The sequence below is a fragment of the Macaca thibetana genome, chromosome 10, assembly GCF_024542745.1.
Source record: "Macaca thibetana thibetana isolate TM-01 chromosome 10, ASM2454274v1, whole genome shotgun sequence".
NCBI lineage: Eukaryota > Metazoa > Chordata > Mammalia > Primates > Cercopithecidae > Macaca > Macaca thibetana.
In genome coordinates, this window is record NC_065587.1 from 21,529,989 (window position 1) to 21,546,693 (window position 16,705).

At 49.1% G+C, this 16,705-nt stretch overlaps 1 protein-coding gene across 5 annotated transcripts in view; it reads left to right on the forward strand.

Moving 5' to 3' along the window:
* AP1B1 (adaptor related protein complex 1 subunit beta 1) overlaps nt 1-16,705 on the forward strand; it is a 62,717-nt gene that overhangs the window by 17,183 nt on the left and 28,829 nt on the right. For all 5 annotated transcript variants that reach the window (XM_050806788.1, XM_050806791.1, XM_050806789.1 and 2 more), the window contains exons 2-6: nt 4,766-4,829; nt 8,981-9,086; nt 12,439-12,574; nt 13,419-13,664; nt 16,259-16,449. In XM_050806788.1, coding sequence (XP_050662745.1) covers nt 4,793-4,829; nt 8,981-9,086; nt 12,439-12,574; nt 13,419-13,664; nt 16,259-16,449 — 716 coding nt within the window. In that variant the 5' untranslated portion in view covers nt 4,766-4,792. The remainder of the gene's footprint in view (nt 1-4,765; nt 4,830-8,980; nt 9,087-12,438; nt 12,575-13,418; nt 13,665-16,258; nt 16,450-16,705) is intronic.

Here is a 16,705-nt window from a genome sequence, read left to right on the forward strand (position 1 = left end):
TTTGAGATGGAGTTTCGTTCTTGTTGCCCAGGCTGGAGTACAATGCTGCGATCTCACCTTACTGTAACCTCTGCCTCCCAGGTTCAAGTGATTCCCCTGCCTCAGCCTCCCGAGTAGCTGGGATTACAGGCACCCAGCACCATGCCCGGTTAATTTTTTGTATTTTTAGTACAGATGGGGTTTCACCATGTTGGCTAGGCTGGTCTCGAACTCCTGACCTCGGGTAATCTGCCCACCTGGACCTGTAATCCAAAGTGCTTGGATTACAGACTTGAGCCACCATACCCAGCCTCAGTTCCCTTTCTTTAATTCTAAAAAATGAAGTTAACCAGAACTGGTTCTGGGATGTGACATCAAAGTCATAATCTTTCAAATGTGGGTGTGAGAAATATTAAGATTAAGAGGGGGAAGCCACACTGGCTCCTCAAGGGTGAAACCAGTTGTTCCAGGTATGCCCCTCTTTTAATTTTGACCATGCCCATCCCTTTGAGGTATTCCTTGGTCTGTAAATGCTAAAATTGAGGGGGATCCCAGCCCAGAATGCTGTGTCCTTAGCAAAAATGACTCATTATACTGGCCAGAGCAGTTTCTGAATCAAAAATTCCCTGTAATTACTACTTTAAAATGTGCCCTGACACTTCCAAAGATGGAATCCAAACCCTAAGCTTTTTCTTGCCTAAATTTGCTGCCTGCTTTCAAATGTGGTTCATGTACTGGCTCAGATTCATCAGAGAACAAGGTCTTAGCCCCTTTGGCCTCCATGGGGTAGGGATACAGTACATGATAACAGCTGACCAGGTACCAGGAAAAGGACCAGTCTTTCTCATGGCATCTATGAGTCTGAGCCCCTTTAGGACTGAACTGTGGGGTTTTTTCCATTCCTGCGGAGAGAATGAGAAATCTCTCTTGCACTGACATCCAAGAGGCAACTGCAAGACCAAGTACCAGCATTAGGTGCTCACAATGGAGAAAGGACACAAGGAGATAGCTGCCCTCGGTACATCACTAAGCTGTAGGTAGGGAATCATTCATGGTGAAGTGAGGTGTTTTGTTTTGTAATCTGTGTTTTGGGGTGACTTTCCAAAGCATTTCACTTTTCTACGCATCCCCTCCCTTCTCTACTTTAATTTCCTGCATATCAAACAAGTTCAGAGGGATACATTTCTGCATCTTCAGTCCCATTGGGCCCTCTGCAGAGGGATATGTGAAACAGATGCTGCAGAAAAAAGCGCAGCCAGCACTAGCACACTGAGTGGCAGTTAAGTTTGTGAGTAGTTGCTTAGCACCTGTAAAAGGAAGACTCACAGAAAGCTCAACGCTGTTGGGGTATCTGTTGCTGTGCTTTGACCAGCTACCCTGCAGCTCTGTCACTTCTTTTTAAATCCCCAGAAAGAGAGGCTTTCTCACCCGTTTCTCCTCTTGGTCAGTTGCATACAGCACCTATCTGTCACCAGCAGGTTGTGGCCTGGGAATTTAGGGCCCTCCCATGTTATGTTGGGCCTGCAGGGGAGGGGAAAGGCTCTGACAGCTTTATCTTCTGGAGAGGCAAGAAATTCCGAGCAGTTCTCACGTTAGTTATCTGAGGTTATTTTGTTTGTTTTATTCACTTTTCTTTCTTTCTTTCTTTTTTTTTTTTTTTTTTTTTTTTTTGAGACTGAGTCTCACTCTGTCACCCGGGCTGAGTGCAGTGGCGCAATCTCAGCTCGCTGCAGTCTCCACCTCCTGAGTTGAAGCAGTTCTCCTGCCTTAGCCTCCCAAGTAGTTGAGAGTACAGGCACATGCCACCACACCCGGATAATTTTTTGTATTTTAGTAGAGACGGGGTTTCACTATGTTGCCCAGGCTGGTCTCAAACTCCTGAGCTCAGGCAATCTGCCCACCTCAGCCTCCCAAAGTGCTAGGGTTACAGGCATGAGCCACCACGCCTGGCCACTTTTTTTCTTTTTAGATTTAATGTTGGAGTGGTTTCTGTGTTACTTTCTGTGTTTCTTTGTGGCCTGTAAGTTTTAGCCCCTTTTGCCTTCAGTTACCCCTCTTACACTCAACCTTGAGAAATGATATTCTCCTATTATTTTGGATACTTTTGGCAGTTACGCTCTCAAGTCTGTGACTTCTGGAACCATGCAGATCTTTATTGTAAGACAAATCCCATTATCTGATTTACCTGCTCATTTTCAGAGTTCCCCAAAGAACCCCTAGGTTGGTGAGGTTTCTTTGAGAAAATGGCTTTATGTGTGTGCACACACAAAAAAAATCATTTTTAATGTCAGTAAATTCCTGTTGGAAACAAACGCTAACTAGTTATGTAACAGGGCTGCCAGAGAGCAGGCTGAGGCTCCCTGGGATTTTCAGTGGCCCGTTTTCATTTCTTTCAACAACCATCAATTGAATACTTGCTATGTGCCGGGCCTGGGCCAGGCATGAAAGAGGAGGGCGAACAGGAGCTGTGAGCCTGGCTCATGCGGGGCGGTCCTTTGTGGATCTGTCTACAGCCCTGACTCATGCTGGGAGGACCAGCAAGTTAGAGTCCGCACTGTGGGACTTGCAACATCAGACGCAGTGGGCTCTTCTGCTCTTTCCCGCAGCTCCCATAGAAAAGTGCCATCCTTCCTTTTCAACTTTGCAAAGCAAAAGGGAAGTAGAATTGTGCCTTTTTTCATACTGTTTTGTCAGTGAAGCCTTTATTTCTTTATTCCTACAGGATCCACAAAGGATTTAAGGTGACCCCAAGACAGTACATATTTGTTTCCCATTGATTACTGAAACAAAATCTATGGGTGTCTCTCGGTTGGGAGGCTTGCTCAATGCCATCCTGCCATAAATACAAGCTTAATTTGGAAAAATCCAATTGGGCTGGAGAGGAGGTGCTGTGTTGGCTTGGTTTCCAGAGACTGTGAAATGACTCTTGATCCCTCACATCCATTGCACTAGTAACTTTCATCTCGCCCCTGTATAGTGATGACTTGAAAGGAGATATTGGTGGGTTATTTATTTGAGTCCCTTCCATGGACTCAACAAAAGGGACAAAGTGAAGTGGGGTTTCTCCATTCAAATGTCTGTTTTTTGGAGTTGTATGGTTTTCTATACCACATAAAACTACAGATAGGATTGGAAGGCTGTACTTGAAAGTCTCAATGTGGTTTTTTTTGGAGGGGGCGGTGGGGGCGGGGAGGCAGAGTCTTGCTCTGTCACCAGGCTGTAGTGCTGTGGCACAGTCTCGGCTCACTGCAGCCTCCGCCTCCTGGGTTCAAGTGATTCTTGTGCCTCAGCCTCCTGAGTAGATGGGACTATAGGTGTCCACCACTGTGTCCGGCCTCTTTTTTTTTTTTTTTTTTTTTTTTTTGACTGAATCTTTAGCGACTATCTGGGAACTGTCCTCCTTGTCAGAAGGGGGAAGCAGAATTCCTTCATCAATAGAGCATAGGAACTAAGTTCAGGTAGATAACATCCCTGAGTCCGTTTCATCTTCTGTAAAATGGGATTCAAAGCAGTTACATTATTGACAAGTTTAAGTGAGATAATGTGGGTGAAGCCCCTGCCTTTAATAGGGGCTTGGTAAATGATAGATTCTTAATAAATCTTAGAACCATCCTAAAAGCCTTGGCCATGTATCTAGGGTATCTTGGTTCCTGTGTAGCTTCTTTTCTTTGTTCTGTCGCCCAGAAGAACTGCTGAAGTACATAGTAGATGCTCAGTAAATTTTTGTTAAATGAATGGCGGGGCTTCGGTACTTTCTTTGTCCTATTGTCTTTTTTTCCTGAGACGGAGTCTTGCTCTGTCTCCTAGACTGGAGTGCAGTGGTGTGGTCTCAGCTCACTGCAGCCTCAGTCTCTTGGGTTCTGGTGATTCTCCCGCCTCACCCTCCTGAGTAACTGGGATTACAGGCACACACCACAACGCCCAGCTAATTTTTTGTATTTTTAGTAGAGATGGTTTTCACCATGTTGGCCAGGCTGCTCTCGAACTCCTGACCTCAGGTGATCCACCCCCCCCTCGGCCTCCCAAAGTGCTGGAATTACAGGCATGAGCTATGGTGCCTGGCCCCTTATTGTCTTACAATAGTACTTCACGCTGTGAGCTTTGTTCTAGGAGATGTCCTGAGAGAGCCCTTAGGAAATTGGCCAGGTAGATTTGGGAACTGCTGTAGAGTACAGATTCTAGCCCTTTCCAGAGATGAATCATGCATGTTATTGTTTTAGCAGCTTAGAAAAGTTGTGGAGAGAAGAAGTCTCCCTAGCCTTTTAAGCTTGGTATTTCCTAATCTCATTTGACTGTGTAGGGTAACATAGTGCCTCGATGATGCTGTGATGAGGCTTCTAATGAGTTAATGTCTGCAAAGCATTGAGGACAGTGCTGAGCAAAGTGAGTCCCACAAAGGGGCTGCTGTAAGCCCTTACATCCTTGGGCAGATCTTTTTGTGGGAAAGATTTCTAGAAGAGGCTCATTCAAAAATTTGATAGGACCAGGTAGGGTGGCTCACGCCTGTAGTCCCAGCACTTTGGGAGGTCAAGGCAGGAGGATTGGCTGAGCCCAGGAGTTTGAGACCAGCCTGGGCAATGTGGTGAGATCCCATCTCTGAAGGAAAAAAAAAATGTTGATAGATTCCTCAGAATTACTTTTCAAAATCTAATCTGCCATGATCCAGAGTTCATTTGCCCAGGAAGGAGATAAGCAGCTGTTTTCCTATACCACATGTGTTCTGGATCCTTCTCCTCCTCCCTCTGCCCCATAACTGAAAGTCACCCCTCTCTTCTCTGTCTTGCAGAAGCCTGGCTACAGATAAGGGACCGAAATGACTGACTCAAAATATTTCACCACGACCAAAAAAGGTATTGTTTGTTTAATAATGGGCCTCGTCCTATGCTTTCTCTGCCTGTCCCTTCTGTTTTCCTCCTGTGGTGGAAGGGAGTAGGGGTGGGAATGAAGGCCTGGAAACATGTGGCAGGAATGGCCTAGAGCTTGTTGTGGATCTAGAAAATTGAACTGTTGATGATATAAGAAATTGCTCCTTTTAGAGCTCAGAAAGGGAAGAACATTAGCTCCAAGTGTGGGGGAAAAAAGTGCCCTTTTGTTCCCCATGGCTTAAAATAATTATGTTTTTTTCCAGGGGAAAGAAAACACATAATCCTGTCAGCACCCCCACAGCAGTTTGTGTGTGTGTGTGTGTGTGTGTGTGTGTGTGTGTGTGTGTGTGCGCGCGCGCGCATGCGTGCGTCCCCATGTATCTGTGTCCTCATCCAAGGGCAAGTGTTTTTCTTTTTTTTGAGATAGAGTTTCACTCTTGTCGCTGAGGCTGGAGTGCAGTGGCGCGATCTCGGCTCACTGCAACCTCCGCCCCCTGGGTTCAAGTGATTCTCCTGCCTCAGCCTCCCGAATAGCTGGGATTACATGTGCCCGCCGCTATGCCCAGCTAATTTTTTTTTCTTGTGTTTTTGAGACGGAGTTTCGCTCTTGTTGCCCAGGCTGGAGTGCAATGGCGCGATCTCGGCTCACTGCAACCTCCGCCTCCCGGGTTCAAGCGATTCTCCTGCCTCAGCCTCCTGAGTAGCTGGGATTACAGGCGTGCACCACCATGCCCGGCTAATTTCGTATTTTTGGTAGAGACGGAGTTTCTCCATGTTGGTCAGGCTGGTCTGAAACTCCTGACCTCAGGTGATCCATCCACCTTGGCCTCCCAAAGTTCTCGGATTACAGGCATGAGCCACTGCGGCCAGTCAGGCACGTATTTTTCATGGTTTTAATCCTGTTTTTCATTTGACATTTTGATATCATAAACATTTCCCAGCAATTCTGATGATTCACTATTTAGTCTATTGAGTTGCTGCACTGAAATTTGCTAAGCTAGGCTTATATCATTGGGTATTTTGGTTGTTTCTGCTTTTAAGGAAATGGAGGATGTTATCGTGGCTGACAAATGTGCTTTAACCCTGTAAGCATCTTTTGGCCAACCCTTCCTTCTTCCCTCCTTCCTTCCAAGTGATATTGACACACGCCTACTGACCAGATGAAGAGTCTGTTGTTGGATCAGCTGAGCCAGGACTCGAAGTCTGCCCCTCATCGGGCATTTCATGTATTGGTCTAGCTTCTTTTTACTGAGAACCTACCATGTGCAGTGGGAGAGAGACAGAGCCTCTGAGCTGGTGTTGCTCGAGGTTGAGCAGGAAAGACAGTCTGTAGAGTAGTAACCACACTGAAGTGTAGTGGGTCCAGGGGAGACTATGGGAGAGCTCTGGGTGGAGCTGGCCAGATACATGGGGGACAGGAAGGGGAAGGAGTGAGTGCTGTGCTTGTGACACATTCAGGGAAAGGAAGGCGGTGGGCATGAGCAACCGACGAGGGTGATGCAAGAAGAGGTTAGAGCCTGGCACAGTGGTGCCCCAGGTGGTGGCTTGGGTGGGAGGATTACTTGCTTGAGCCCAGGAGTTCGAGTCTAGCCTGGGCAACTAACTAAAAAAGAGAGAAAGCAATTGGAGAGGTGTGCAGGGATCAGTCCTGTGGAGCCTGGTGAGCCACAGGGTGAGCTTAGTTTTGAGTGTATTGGAGTCTCAGGGGTGGCTTTTGTTGTTTGTTTGTTTGTTTTGAGACAGAGTCTCTCTGTCACCCAGGCTGGAGTGCAGTGGCAAGATCTCTGCTCACTGCAGCCTCCTGGGTTCAAGCCATTCTCCCAAGTAGCTGGGACTATAGGCATCTGCCACCATGCCCAGCTAATTTTTGTATTTTGGGGTTGGGGTTTTTTAGTGGATTTCTTTTGGGAAGGGAGATGTGTGGAGAGACATGCCTGGAGACAAGGAAACAGGCTCAGGAGAGCAAAGTGAGTGTCTTGGGTAGGCCCAAGCATAGGGATTGAGAGCATGGGCTTTGGAGCTGGCAGACCTGGTTTTCAATTTCAGCCCTACCACCTACCGGCATTGGATATACATTACTGAGCCTCTGACAGCCTCCATTTGCTCACTGCAAAATGGAGGGAAATGCAGAGTTGTGAGGATGAAATAAGAATATGTGTGGGAACAAGTTAATATGGGACTGGGCTCAGAGAAGGGCTCTGAGGGGCCAGGCATGGTGGCTCACGCCTGTAATCCCAGCACTTTGGGAGGCTGAGGTGGGTGGATCATCTGAGGTCAGGAGTTCAAGACCAGCCTGGCCAACATGGCGAAACCTGGTCTCTACTAAGAATACAAAAATTAGGAGGGTATGATGGTGCCCACCTATAGTTCCAGCTATTTGGGAGGCTGAAGCAGGAGAATTGCTTGAGCCCGGGAGGCAGAGGTTGCAGTGAGCTGAGATCACACAGCTGCACTCCAACCTGGGTGACAGAGTGAGACTTTGTCTCAAAAAAATAAAAAATAAAAAAAAATAAAAAAGGCCAGGCGTGGTGGCTCATGCCTGTAATCCCAGCGCTTTGGGAGGCCGAGGCAGGCGGATCACGAGGTCAGTTCAAGACCAGCCTAGCCAACATGGTGAAACCCCGTCTGTACTAAAAATACAAAAATTAGCCGGGCATGATGGCACACGCATGTAGTCCCAGCTACCCTGTAGGCTGAGGCAGGAGAATTGCTGGAACCCAGGAGGCAGAGGTTGCAGTGAGCCGAGATGAGGCCACTGCACTCCAGCCTGGGCAACAGAGCAAGACTCCATCTCAAAAAAATAAAAAATAAAAGAGAAGGGGTCAGGAAATGACATCTGCCCTTCTAACCTATTATTGGGATCCTGACTCTGTCCCTGCCAGGGCCAGACAACCCTACTTCCTCATTAGTTTTTTTCGCATCATCAAGTTCCTCAGAACAATTGATTACATGCTTGAGCTCTCATGGAGCAGCTGAATTCCCATTTTCAGAGCTGAGCAACCACTTGTGTCTCAGGAAGTGAAACCCTGAGCAAGCTGTTTTAATTAGAGGTTCCAGGAAAACAGGAAAGGCCTCCATGTGGGAATCCACAAATCCTGCCCTCTCCCCACAAGCCTTAAGTACTCAGGTTCTATTGCACTGAGCCTTTTAAGGGCCTTTGGTTGAGTGAAGGTAGCTGAGGACAGCTTTACCTTCCACTGTGTGTTTTTAGCTCTCTGGCTGAGCAGAGCCTGCCATCATGTTTTTGATGCTTTTGTCTTCCCCAGAATCTTTGTAGCTTCCATGGTTCCTGTTGCTTCAATCCAGAGTGGCCTCTAAACTTCTTTTCTTTTTTTGGAGACAAGGTGTCACCTTGTATCCCCCAGGCTGGAGTGTAGTGGTATCATGGCTCACGGCAGCCTCGACCTCTGGGTTCAAATGATTCTCCAGCCTCAGCCTCCAGAGTAGCTGGCACAGCAGGCATGTGCCACCACATGCAGCTAATTAAAAAAAAAATTTTGTAGAAACGAGGTCTCACTGTGTTACCCAGGCTAATCTTGAGCTCCTGGGCTCCAGTAGTCCTCAGCCTCTTTTCTTTCTTTCATTATTTTTTTTTCTTTGAGATGGAGTCCTGCCCTGTTACCAGGCTGGAGTTCAGTGGTGCCATCTTGCCTCACTGCAACCTCCACCTCCTGGATTCAAGCGATTCCCCTGCCTCAGCCTCCCGAATAGCTGGCACGCACCACCACGCCTGGCTAATTTTTTGTATTTTAATAGAGACGAGGTTTCCCTATGTTAGCCAGGATGGTCTCCATCTCCTGACCTCATGATCCGGCTTCCTCAGCCTACCAAAGTGCTGGGATTACAGGCATGAGCCACGATGCCCAGCTGATCCTCAGCCTCTTAAAGTGCTGGGATTACAGGTGTGAGGTACTGCCCCTGGCCTCCAAGCTTCCATCTTGTTAATTCCTGCCCTAACAGTCGTCCCTCACTGTTGCCCTCACTGTTGCCAGGCCTACCTGAGGCCAGGCGCCTGAAGCTCCCCTCAGCCAACAGCATAGGATGTGTTACGTGCCTCCCTCTGGTTCTTCTGGAAGTTAGATACTGGGACCTGCCAGGGTAGGGAGGGATCGCTCATGCTTGCCTCCTTTCCTTAGGGGAGATCTTCGAGCTGAAGGCAGAGCTCAACAGTGACAAGAAGGAGAAGAAGAAGGAGGCAGTGAAGAAAGTGATTGCATCGATGACCGTGGGCAAAGATGTCAGGTGTGCAGGAGTAGGCCTGGTGGCAGCTGGAGGCGGCTGACAGGGGAGGGTTTATAGCTTGGGTCCAGTTCAGTCTCTCGCTTCGGGTGTCTAGGGACCCATGTCTCCCCTCATACAGCTCCCTTCATAAAACTTTCTTCCCAATCGAAGGTTTTGTTTACATGGGAATCAGGAGCCCAGATGCTGGCAGGTCAGGTGGTGATGGAGTGAGTTAACTGGAGTAGGTGGGAAAGGAAGCACGCGGCGCAGTGGGTGTGGCCTGAACCCTCTCAGAAACTCCAGAGGATCATTACTGGCTGGGGAAGAGGACCCAGTGTGGCCAGGTCTTCTGGTTTTTAAAAAGAATGGGAAATCTGGGCCAGGCGCGGTGGCTCACGCCTGTAATCCTAGCACTTTGGGAGGCTCTGTTGGGTGGATCACAAGGTTAGGAGTTTGACACCAGCCTGGCCAATATGGTGAAATCCCGTCTCTACTAAAAATACAAAAATTAGCTGGGCGTGGTGGCGCACGCCTGTAATCTCAGCTACTAGGGAGGCTGAGGCAGGGGAATTGCTTGAACCTGAGAGGCAGAGATTGCAGTCAGCCGAGATTGTGCCACTGCACTCCAGCCCAAGTTACAGAGCAAGACTCCGTCTCAAAAAAAAAAAAAAAAAAAAAAAAGAAGAAGAAGAAGAATGGGAAATCTGGATTTTTCATTTTAAATCTCCCTGTCTTAAGTGGCCAGATGATATTAAACAAACACTGTGTGGTGCAAATAAAATACACGTGCAGATTGAATTTCTCTAATATGTCACTGGTGTGCAGCCTCTGTTGCACCTGATGGCTAAAGCAGGTCGTGTGTAGAATGGCTGCCGCACCTTGGCTCATGCTTCCCCTGTGGGAGCACCCAGTGACGCAGCTTGTCTGCCCATCTTTAAAAACCTATTCGAGGCTGGGCATGGTGGCTCACACCTGTAATCCCAGCACTTTGGGAGGCCGAGGTGGGTGGATCACGAGATCAGGAGTTCAAGACCAGCCTGGCCAACATGATGAAACCCCATCTCTACTAAAAATACAAAAATTAGGCCGGGCGCGGTGGCTCAAGCCTGTAATCCCAGCACTTTGGGAGGCCGAGATGGGCGGATCACGAGGTCAGGAGATCGAGACCATCCTGGCTAGCACGGTGAAACCCCGTCTCTACTAAAAAAAAATACAAAATACTAGCCGGGCAAGGTGGCGGGCGCCTGTAGTCCCAGCTACTCGGGAGGCTGATGCAGGAGAATGGCGTAAACCTGGGAGGCGGAGCTTGCAGTGAGCTGAGAGCCGGCCACTGTACTCCAGCCTGGGCGACAGAGCGAGACTCCGTCTCAAAAAACAAAAAACAAAAAACAAAAATTAGCCGAGCATGGTGGTGGGCACCTATAATCCCAGCTACTCGTGAGGCTGAGGCAGAGAGTTGCTGGAACCTGAGAGGCGAAAGTTACAGTGAGCCAAGATCACGCCACTGCACTCCAGCCTGGGCGACAGAGTGAGACTCTGTCTCAAAAAAAAAAAAAAAAAAAAACCATTCAAGATCTGCCTTCCCCATGTTTCCTTCCCTCATCACCCCAGCCCACTACCTCAAACTCAAAGCATTTGCTTTCTGTTCCCATCACCCAGCATTAAATGGAGACTGTTCTCTTGTTATGTATACTTGTGTTTACCTGCTCACCAGATTGTAAAATCTCAAAGGCAGAGACTAGATTTTGTAACAGCTTAATATTTGCACAGTATTTGAGAGTCTGCACAGAACATTTTGAGATTTGTTTTCTCAGTAGTTCCTTACAATTCCCATATTGTAGGTAATGACAGTTTTACTGCCAAGGAAATAAAAACATAAAGTGACTGCCTAAGAGTCACATGGTTTGTGGCAGAACTAGGACTCAAGCCCAGTTCTTCTGAAATCCAAATCCAGGCTGCTTTCACTCATGCCCTCGTGGTGCCCAGCCCTGTGCCTCATAGTCCGGGTACTGAGGTGGAGCAGCTCCCATCCAGGTCCCAAGATAGGCTCCCACTGCTCCAGATGTCCCCATGGATTGCCCCCCAGCAAGGACCTCCTGCCAGCAGCTCTGGGAAGGAGCTCTGCAGAGAGCCCTTTGGAAGCCAGAGCAGAAAGGGAGCAGGCACCTGCTGGACAACTGGGCCTCCTTCCAAGTCAGATTCCTTCCAGGACAAAGCTGCTGTCCTTCACCCAGAACACCATTATCACCTCCTCACAGAGGAGAAACATCTTTGTTCTTCCATCTCAAAAGAGCTGGCTTTGCTGATATGACGGGCGAGTCAGCCTCATCAGCGGTTTTTCCTTCTCCCTCCTCCCCATTCTTCCTCGTGCATCATCTTCCAAGGTGATACATTTTGGCTTTGGCAGGACTCCTGCCTGTCGGGGCTCAGGAATTTCACTTTGACCTCATAATTCTCTATGTTGACATGTCCTTTCCTATAAACACGTAAGAATTGAGAGAAGGGGATATGATCGTTCCAGAGATAGAAAATTGATCTCTAACCAAATTTCACGTCTTCAGAAGGCCTGTAACTCTGGGACCACGGGTACCACGTGGTTATGAGCACGGACCTTGTTCTCGGACCTGGCTCCTCCAGGCAGGTTATTTGACATTTATGAACCTCAGTATTCTGTGAAATGGGGATCATCCCCTGACTTCTAAGGGCAGTTAAATGAGATCAAGTATGTAAGGTTCTTAGCACCAAGCCTGGTGTATGGTGTGTGCTCCATGCATGCCGTGCTGGTTCTTACTGGGTGCCAGAGCTTATGGTGAAAGCAGCGTGAACCATCCTGCTTCCCTGCGACCCTCCAGAACCAGCAGCCCAAGGTAAGGGGCCACGTTAAGTATCAGAGAGGGAGAAAAAATCATTTGCATTTACTCAGTACCTCCTAGATATCAAGGACCAGATACCTAAGTATGTTTTCTCACTCAGTTATCATAAAGGCTCTGTGAAGTGAGTTTCTGTTGCACCATTCTTGCAAGTTAGGAAATTGAGACTCAGGGCAAGAGGGCAGGTGACAAAGGAATGTCTCCAACGTCATATAGCTATCAAGAGGCAGTGGTGGGTTTGACGGGCTCCAGAACTCATGTTTGAACTGTGTGAAAAGAACCAAGGACTTTTCTGCTTTTAAAATTACCCTTTGGGATTCCCTTTCTATCAATAGGTGTTGATTGTTAACAGCACAGCTGAAACCCTCCCTTTTACCAGGAAGTCCAGTGTGTCTCTCCATTCTCTCCTACCCACTGTCCTCTCACCCACTAGTTAGCAGCCTGAAAATCTTCCTCTTCCCTTCTTCAGCCTTTCCCATGCTGACACCATTTTGACCTTCCAGTGCCCTCTTCCCCGATGTGGTCAACTGCATGCAGACCGACAACCTGGAGCTGAAGAAGCTGGTATACCTCTACCTGATGAATTACGCCAAGAGTCAGCCTGACATGGCCATTATGGCCGTCAACACCTTTGTGAAGGTGAGCAGGAGCTTGGTGGGCATGGGGACATGGAGTGCTTAAGGCTCTGTCTCCACTCAGTCTCTTTGGGGTGGGACCCTGTGGCGCTGGATGGAGTCCAGACCTTCAGACTGCCCGTGCCCGCCCAGCCTGCAGGCCTCTTCCTCCAGCAGAGGGCTCCCACTCTCCAGAAAATCAAATGCTAAGGACCCTGCCTAACTCTCCTGTGTGAGGTCCTGCCAGGCCTGTTTATCCCCTCCCCACCCTGATTGGGCCTTGCCCTGCATGCTTTGCCAGGGCAGGAATCAGCAGGTGTCCGAGAGCTTCTCTGTTCCCCTTCTAGACTGCTGCTTTCTCCATTTTCTTTCCTTCAGATTAAATTGTCAGCTCTGTGCACCTATATTTTAATTTTATTTTCTCCTAATGTTTAGTACCTGTGAATTTGTGTACCTTTAGAACCTTAGCTCTCCTGACCATGCTCAGATATGGGAAATGAGGCTTCTGTGGCCCAGTGGAAAGGCCAAGGGCTGTGATGCTAGGTGGATGTGGACTTGAATCACAGCTCTGCTCTGTGGCTTCAGATGAGCTCTCAGCCTTCCTGAGAGCCTCAGTTTCATCATCTATAAAATGAGACCAGTATTGTTTTTCTACTGTGAGGATAAGAGGAGACGGTGTGCAGAGCTGGCATGGGTGCCAGTTACATAGCATTTACTTTTGCTGCTGTTGGCTGTAGTTGGTGGAGATCCATAGCAGCCATCTGATGTTGCTCAGCCTAGCAGGGCTCAGAGCTGTAGGCCAGGGAGAATATGAAGCCCACAGATGGCTCATCCCACCCCTGCCCTGGCCAATGGCTGGTTCCCCTCAGGACTGTGAGGACCCCAACCCCCTCATCCGAGCCCTGGCAGTGCGGACCATGGGCTGCATCCGCGTTGACAAGATCACAGAGTACCTATGTGAGCCACTCCGGAAGTGCCTGAAGGATGAGGATCCGTATGTGCGCAAGACAGCAGCTGTGTGCGTGGCCAAGCTCCACGACATCAACGCCCAGCTAGTGGAGGACCAGGGCTTCCTGGACACCCTTAAAGACCTCATCTCTGACTCTAACCCCATGGTAAGCCACTGCCACCCACCGTACTACCTCCTGGGTTGCTTGGGAAGACATTGGCTTGACCCGTCACCAGGCCGTCCCGAGTACCTGGTCAGAGCCTGGCTGGGGGTGCCAGTTGTTCTTGTGCCTTGTGGTGGTTCAGGCACCCTCTTTGGAGGGAGCTAGACCTGGATTCCCTTCTCCTCACCCTCTGACTAGCTGCGCAACCTGGGGCAAGCTGCCTAGGCTCTCTTTTCTTCATCAGTGAGATGGATCTAATTCTACATGGCTGGCAGGAGTGCTGTGAAGGTGACGGGCCTGGGATGGCCTGGTACACGGTGTGCAATCAATACTAGTGCCCTCCTTCCCCTTGTCACTGTTATTGTTGCTGTCTTCTCACCAAGACATATGCTGCATGTGTGGTGCTTTTCCCTTCCCCCATCTTTGCTGGGTTGTAGAGGGTCACCCTGGAAGTAGCATAGCCTGGAAGATAGGATGTCAGGATGTAGCTGGATGCGGAACTCCACAGTCTCCTTACCCATGGTGGTGGCAGCAGTTTGGAGGGCAGTTTGGCAGGGCCCGTTTAAAACGAATGTTTAAAATGAATGCACAAACCCCGCTATCCCCCAGTCTGAGCAGAAACACTGAGCAACTGCCATACATAGTACTGAGCAGCCAGTGCAGGGATGGGTACTGGAGCACTGGATGGTTCACAGAGAAAAGTTGGAAACAATGCAGAACACACTTAAAAACAGCTGCCTGGGCTGGGTGTGGTGGCTCACACCTATAATCCCAGCACTTTGGGAGGCTGAGGCAGGTGGATCACAAGGTCAGGAGATTGAGACTATCCTGGCCAACATGGTGAAACCCCGTCTCTACTCAAAATACGAAAATTAGCTGCGTGTGGTGGCATGTGCCTGTAATCCCAGCTACTCGGGAGGCTGAAGCAGGAGAATAACTTTAACCCGGGGAGTCAGAGGTTGCAGTGAGCCAAGATTGCACCACTGTATTCCAGCCTGGTGACAGAGCTAGACTCCATCTCAAAAAAAAAAAAAAAAAAAAAAAAACGAAAACAGCTGCCTGAAACCAGGTGCAGTGGCTCATACAGGATTACATGCCTGTAATCCCAGCACTTTGGGAGGCTGAGGGGGATGGATCACCTGAGGTCAGGAATTCAAGACCAGCCTGGCCAACATGGCGAAACCCCATCCCTACTAAAAATACAAAAATTAGCTGTACATGGTGGTGCGTGCCTGTAATCCCAGCTACTCAGGAGGCTGAGGCAGGAGGATTGCTTGAGCCCGGGAGGCAGATGTTGCAGTAAGCTAAGATGCACCACTGCACTCCAGACTGGGCAACACAGCGAGACTCCATATCAAAACAACAACAACAACAAAAACAGGCTATGTGCAGTGGCTCACACCTGTAATCCTAGCACTTTGGGAAGCTGAGGCGGGAGGATCACCTGAGGTCAGGACTCTGAGACCAGCCTGGCCAACATAGTGAAACCCCATCTCTACTAAAAATACAAAAATTAGCCGGGTGTAGTGGTGCATGCCTGTAATCAATCCCAGCTACTCGGGAGATTGAGGCATGAGAAACACTTGAACCCAAGAGGTGGAGGTTGTAGTGAGCTGAGATCACACCACTACACTCCAACCTGGGTGACAGAGCACGACTCTGTCTCAAAAACAAACAAACAAGCAAAAAACCAAAACACCTGCTGTGGTGGAAATGGATTGAGGGCCTGGAGCTTCACCTGGCAAGCTCCTCTTTTCCAAACCCATCCACTCCCAGTAGCCTCAAGGAGATCGGCAGGAATCCCCTAGCTCTGAGAAGCACAGCTGACAAGCATTGAAGTGAGCTGCTGTTGCTGGTAGACAGGGGCTGCTGTGTTAAGAAGCTGGGAATGCCAAATGTCCATCAGTGACAGATTGGATTAAGAAAATGTGGCACATATACACCATGGAATACTATGCAGCCATAAAAAAGGATGAGTTTGTGTCCTTTGTAGGGACATGGATGCAGCTGGAAACCATCATTCTTAGCAAACTATCACAAGAACAGAAAACCAAACACCGCATGTTCTCACTCATAGGTGGGAACTGAACAATGAGATCACTTGGACTCAGGAAGGGGAACATCACACACCGGGGCCTATCATGGGGAGGGGGGAGGGGGGAGGGATTGCATTGGGAGTTATACCTGATGTAAATGACGAGTTGATGGGTGCAGCACACCAACAAGGCACAAGTATACATATGTAACAAACCTGCACGATATGCACAGTACCCTACAACTTAAAGTATAATAATAATAAATAAATTAAAAAAAAAAAAAAAAAAAAAAGAAGCTGGGAATGCTTTCTATGGCTAGGCACTTGGAGCCAGGTCTTTCTTGTTTTTCTAAATGGCAGGCATACTTGGTTTTGTTCCAGTTTGCAGAGGAGTCAGCAGGGTGAGTGCTTGGAGTGGGTCTCGTTGCAGCTCCAGACCCTGCCCATTGGGTCATATTCCTTTCAGGATATTTGACCTCTGACCAGCCAGCATCATTAGCCCACCGCCCCGTGGCCTGTGAGCAGCACCCCCAGCCTCTGCCCCTTCTACCCTCTCAACCAGGTGGTGGCCAATGCGGTGGCAGCGCTCTCAGAAATCGCCGAGTCTCACCCCAGCAGCAACCTGCTCGATCTGAACCCACAGTCCATCAACAAGCTGCTGACAGCCCTGAACGAGTGCACCGAGTGGGGCCAGATCTTCATCCTGGACTGCTTGGCCAACTATACACCTAAGGACGACCGCGAGGCCCAGAGGTCAGTGGGCTGCCCCTTGCTTGCCAGCCCAGCCTGAGGACCCTGGTCCTCAGGGGCTCCAATGAGGCCTTGGGCCTTAGTGGGCCCCTTTCTAGTGCCTTGCCCCACAGCCTACCCTCAGACACACCTAAAGGGAGGCCTGCCTGCTTCCTACCTCTCCAGAGCCAGGCAGGCAGGAGAGCTGCCTTGGGCAGTCAGCTCGGTGCCTGCTGTGGGCATAGGCCTGGCCTGGCCTGGGAGCTCGCAGAAGCCCAGG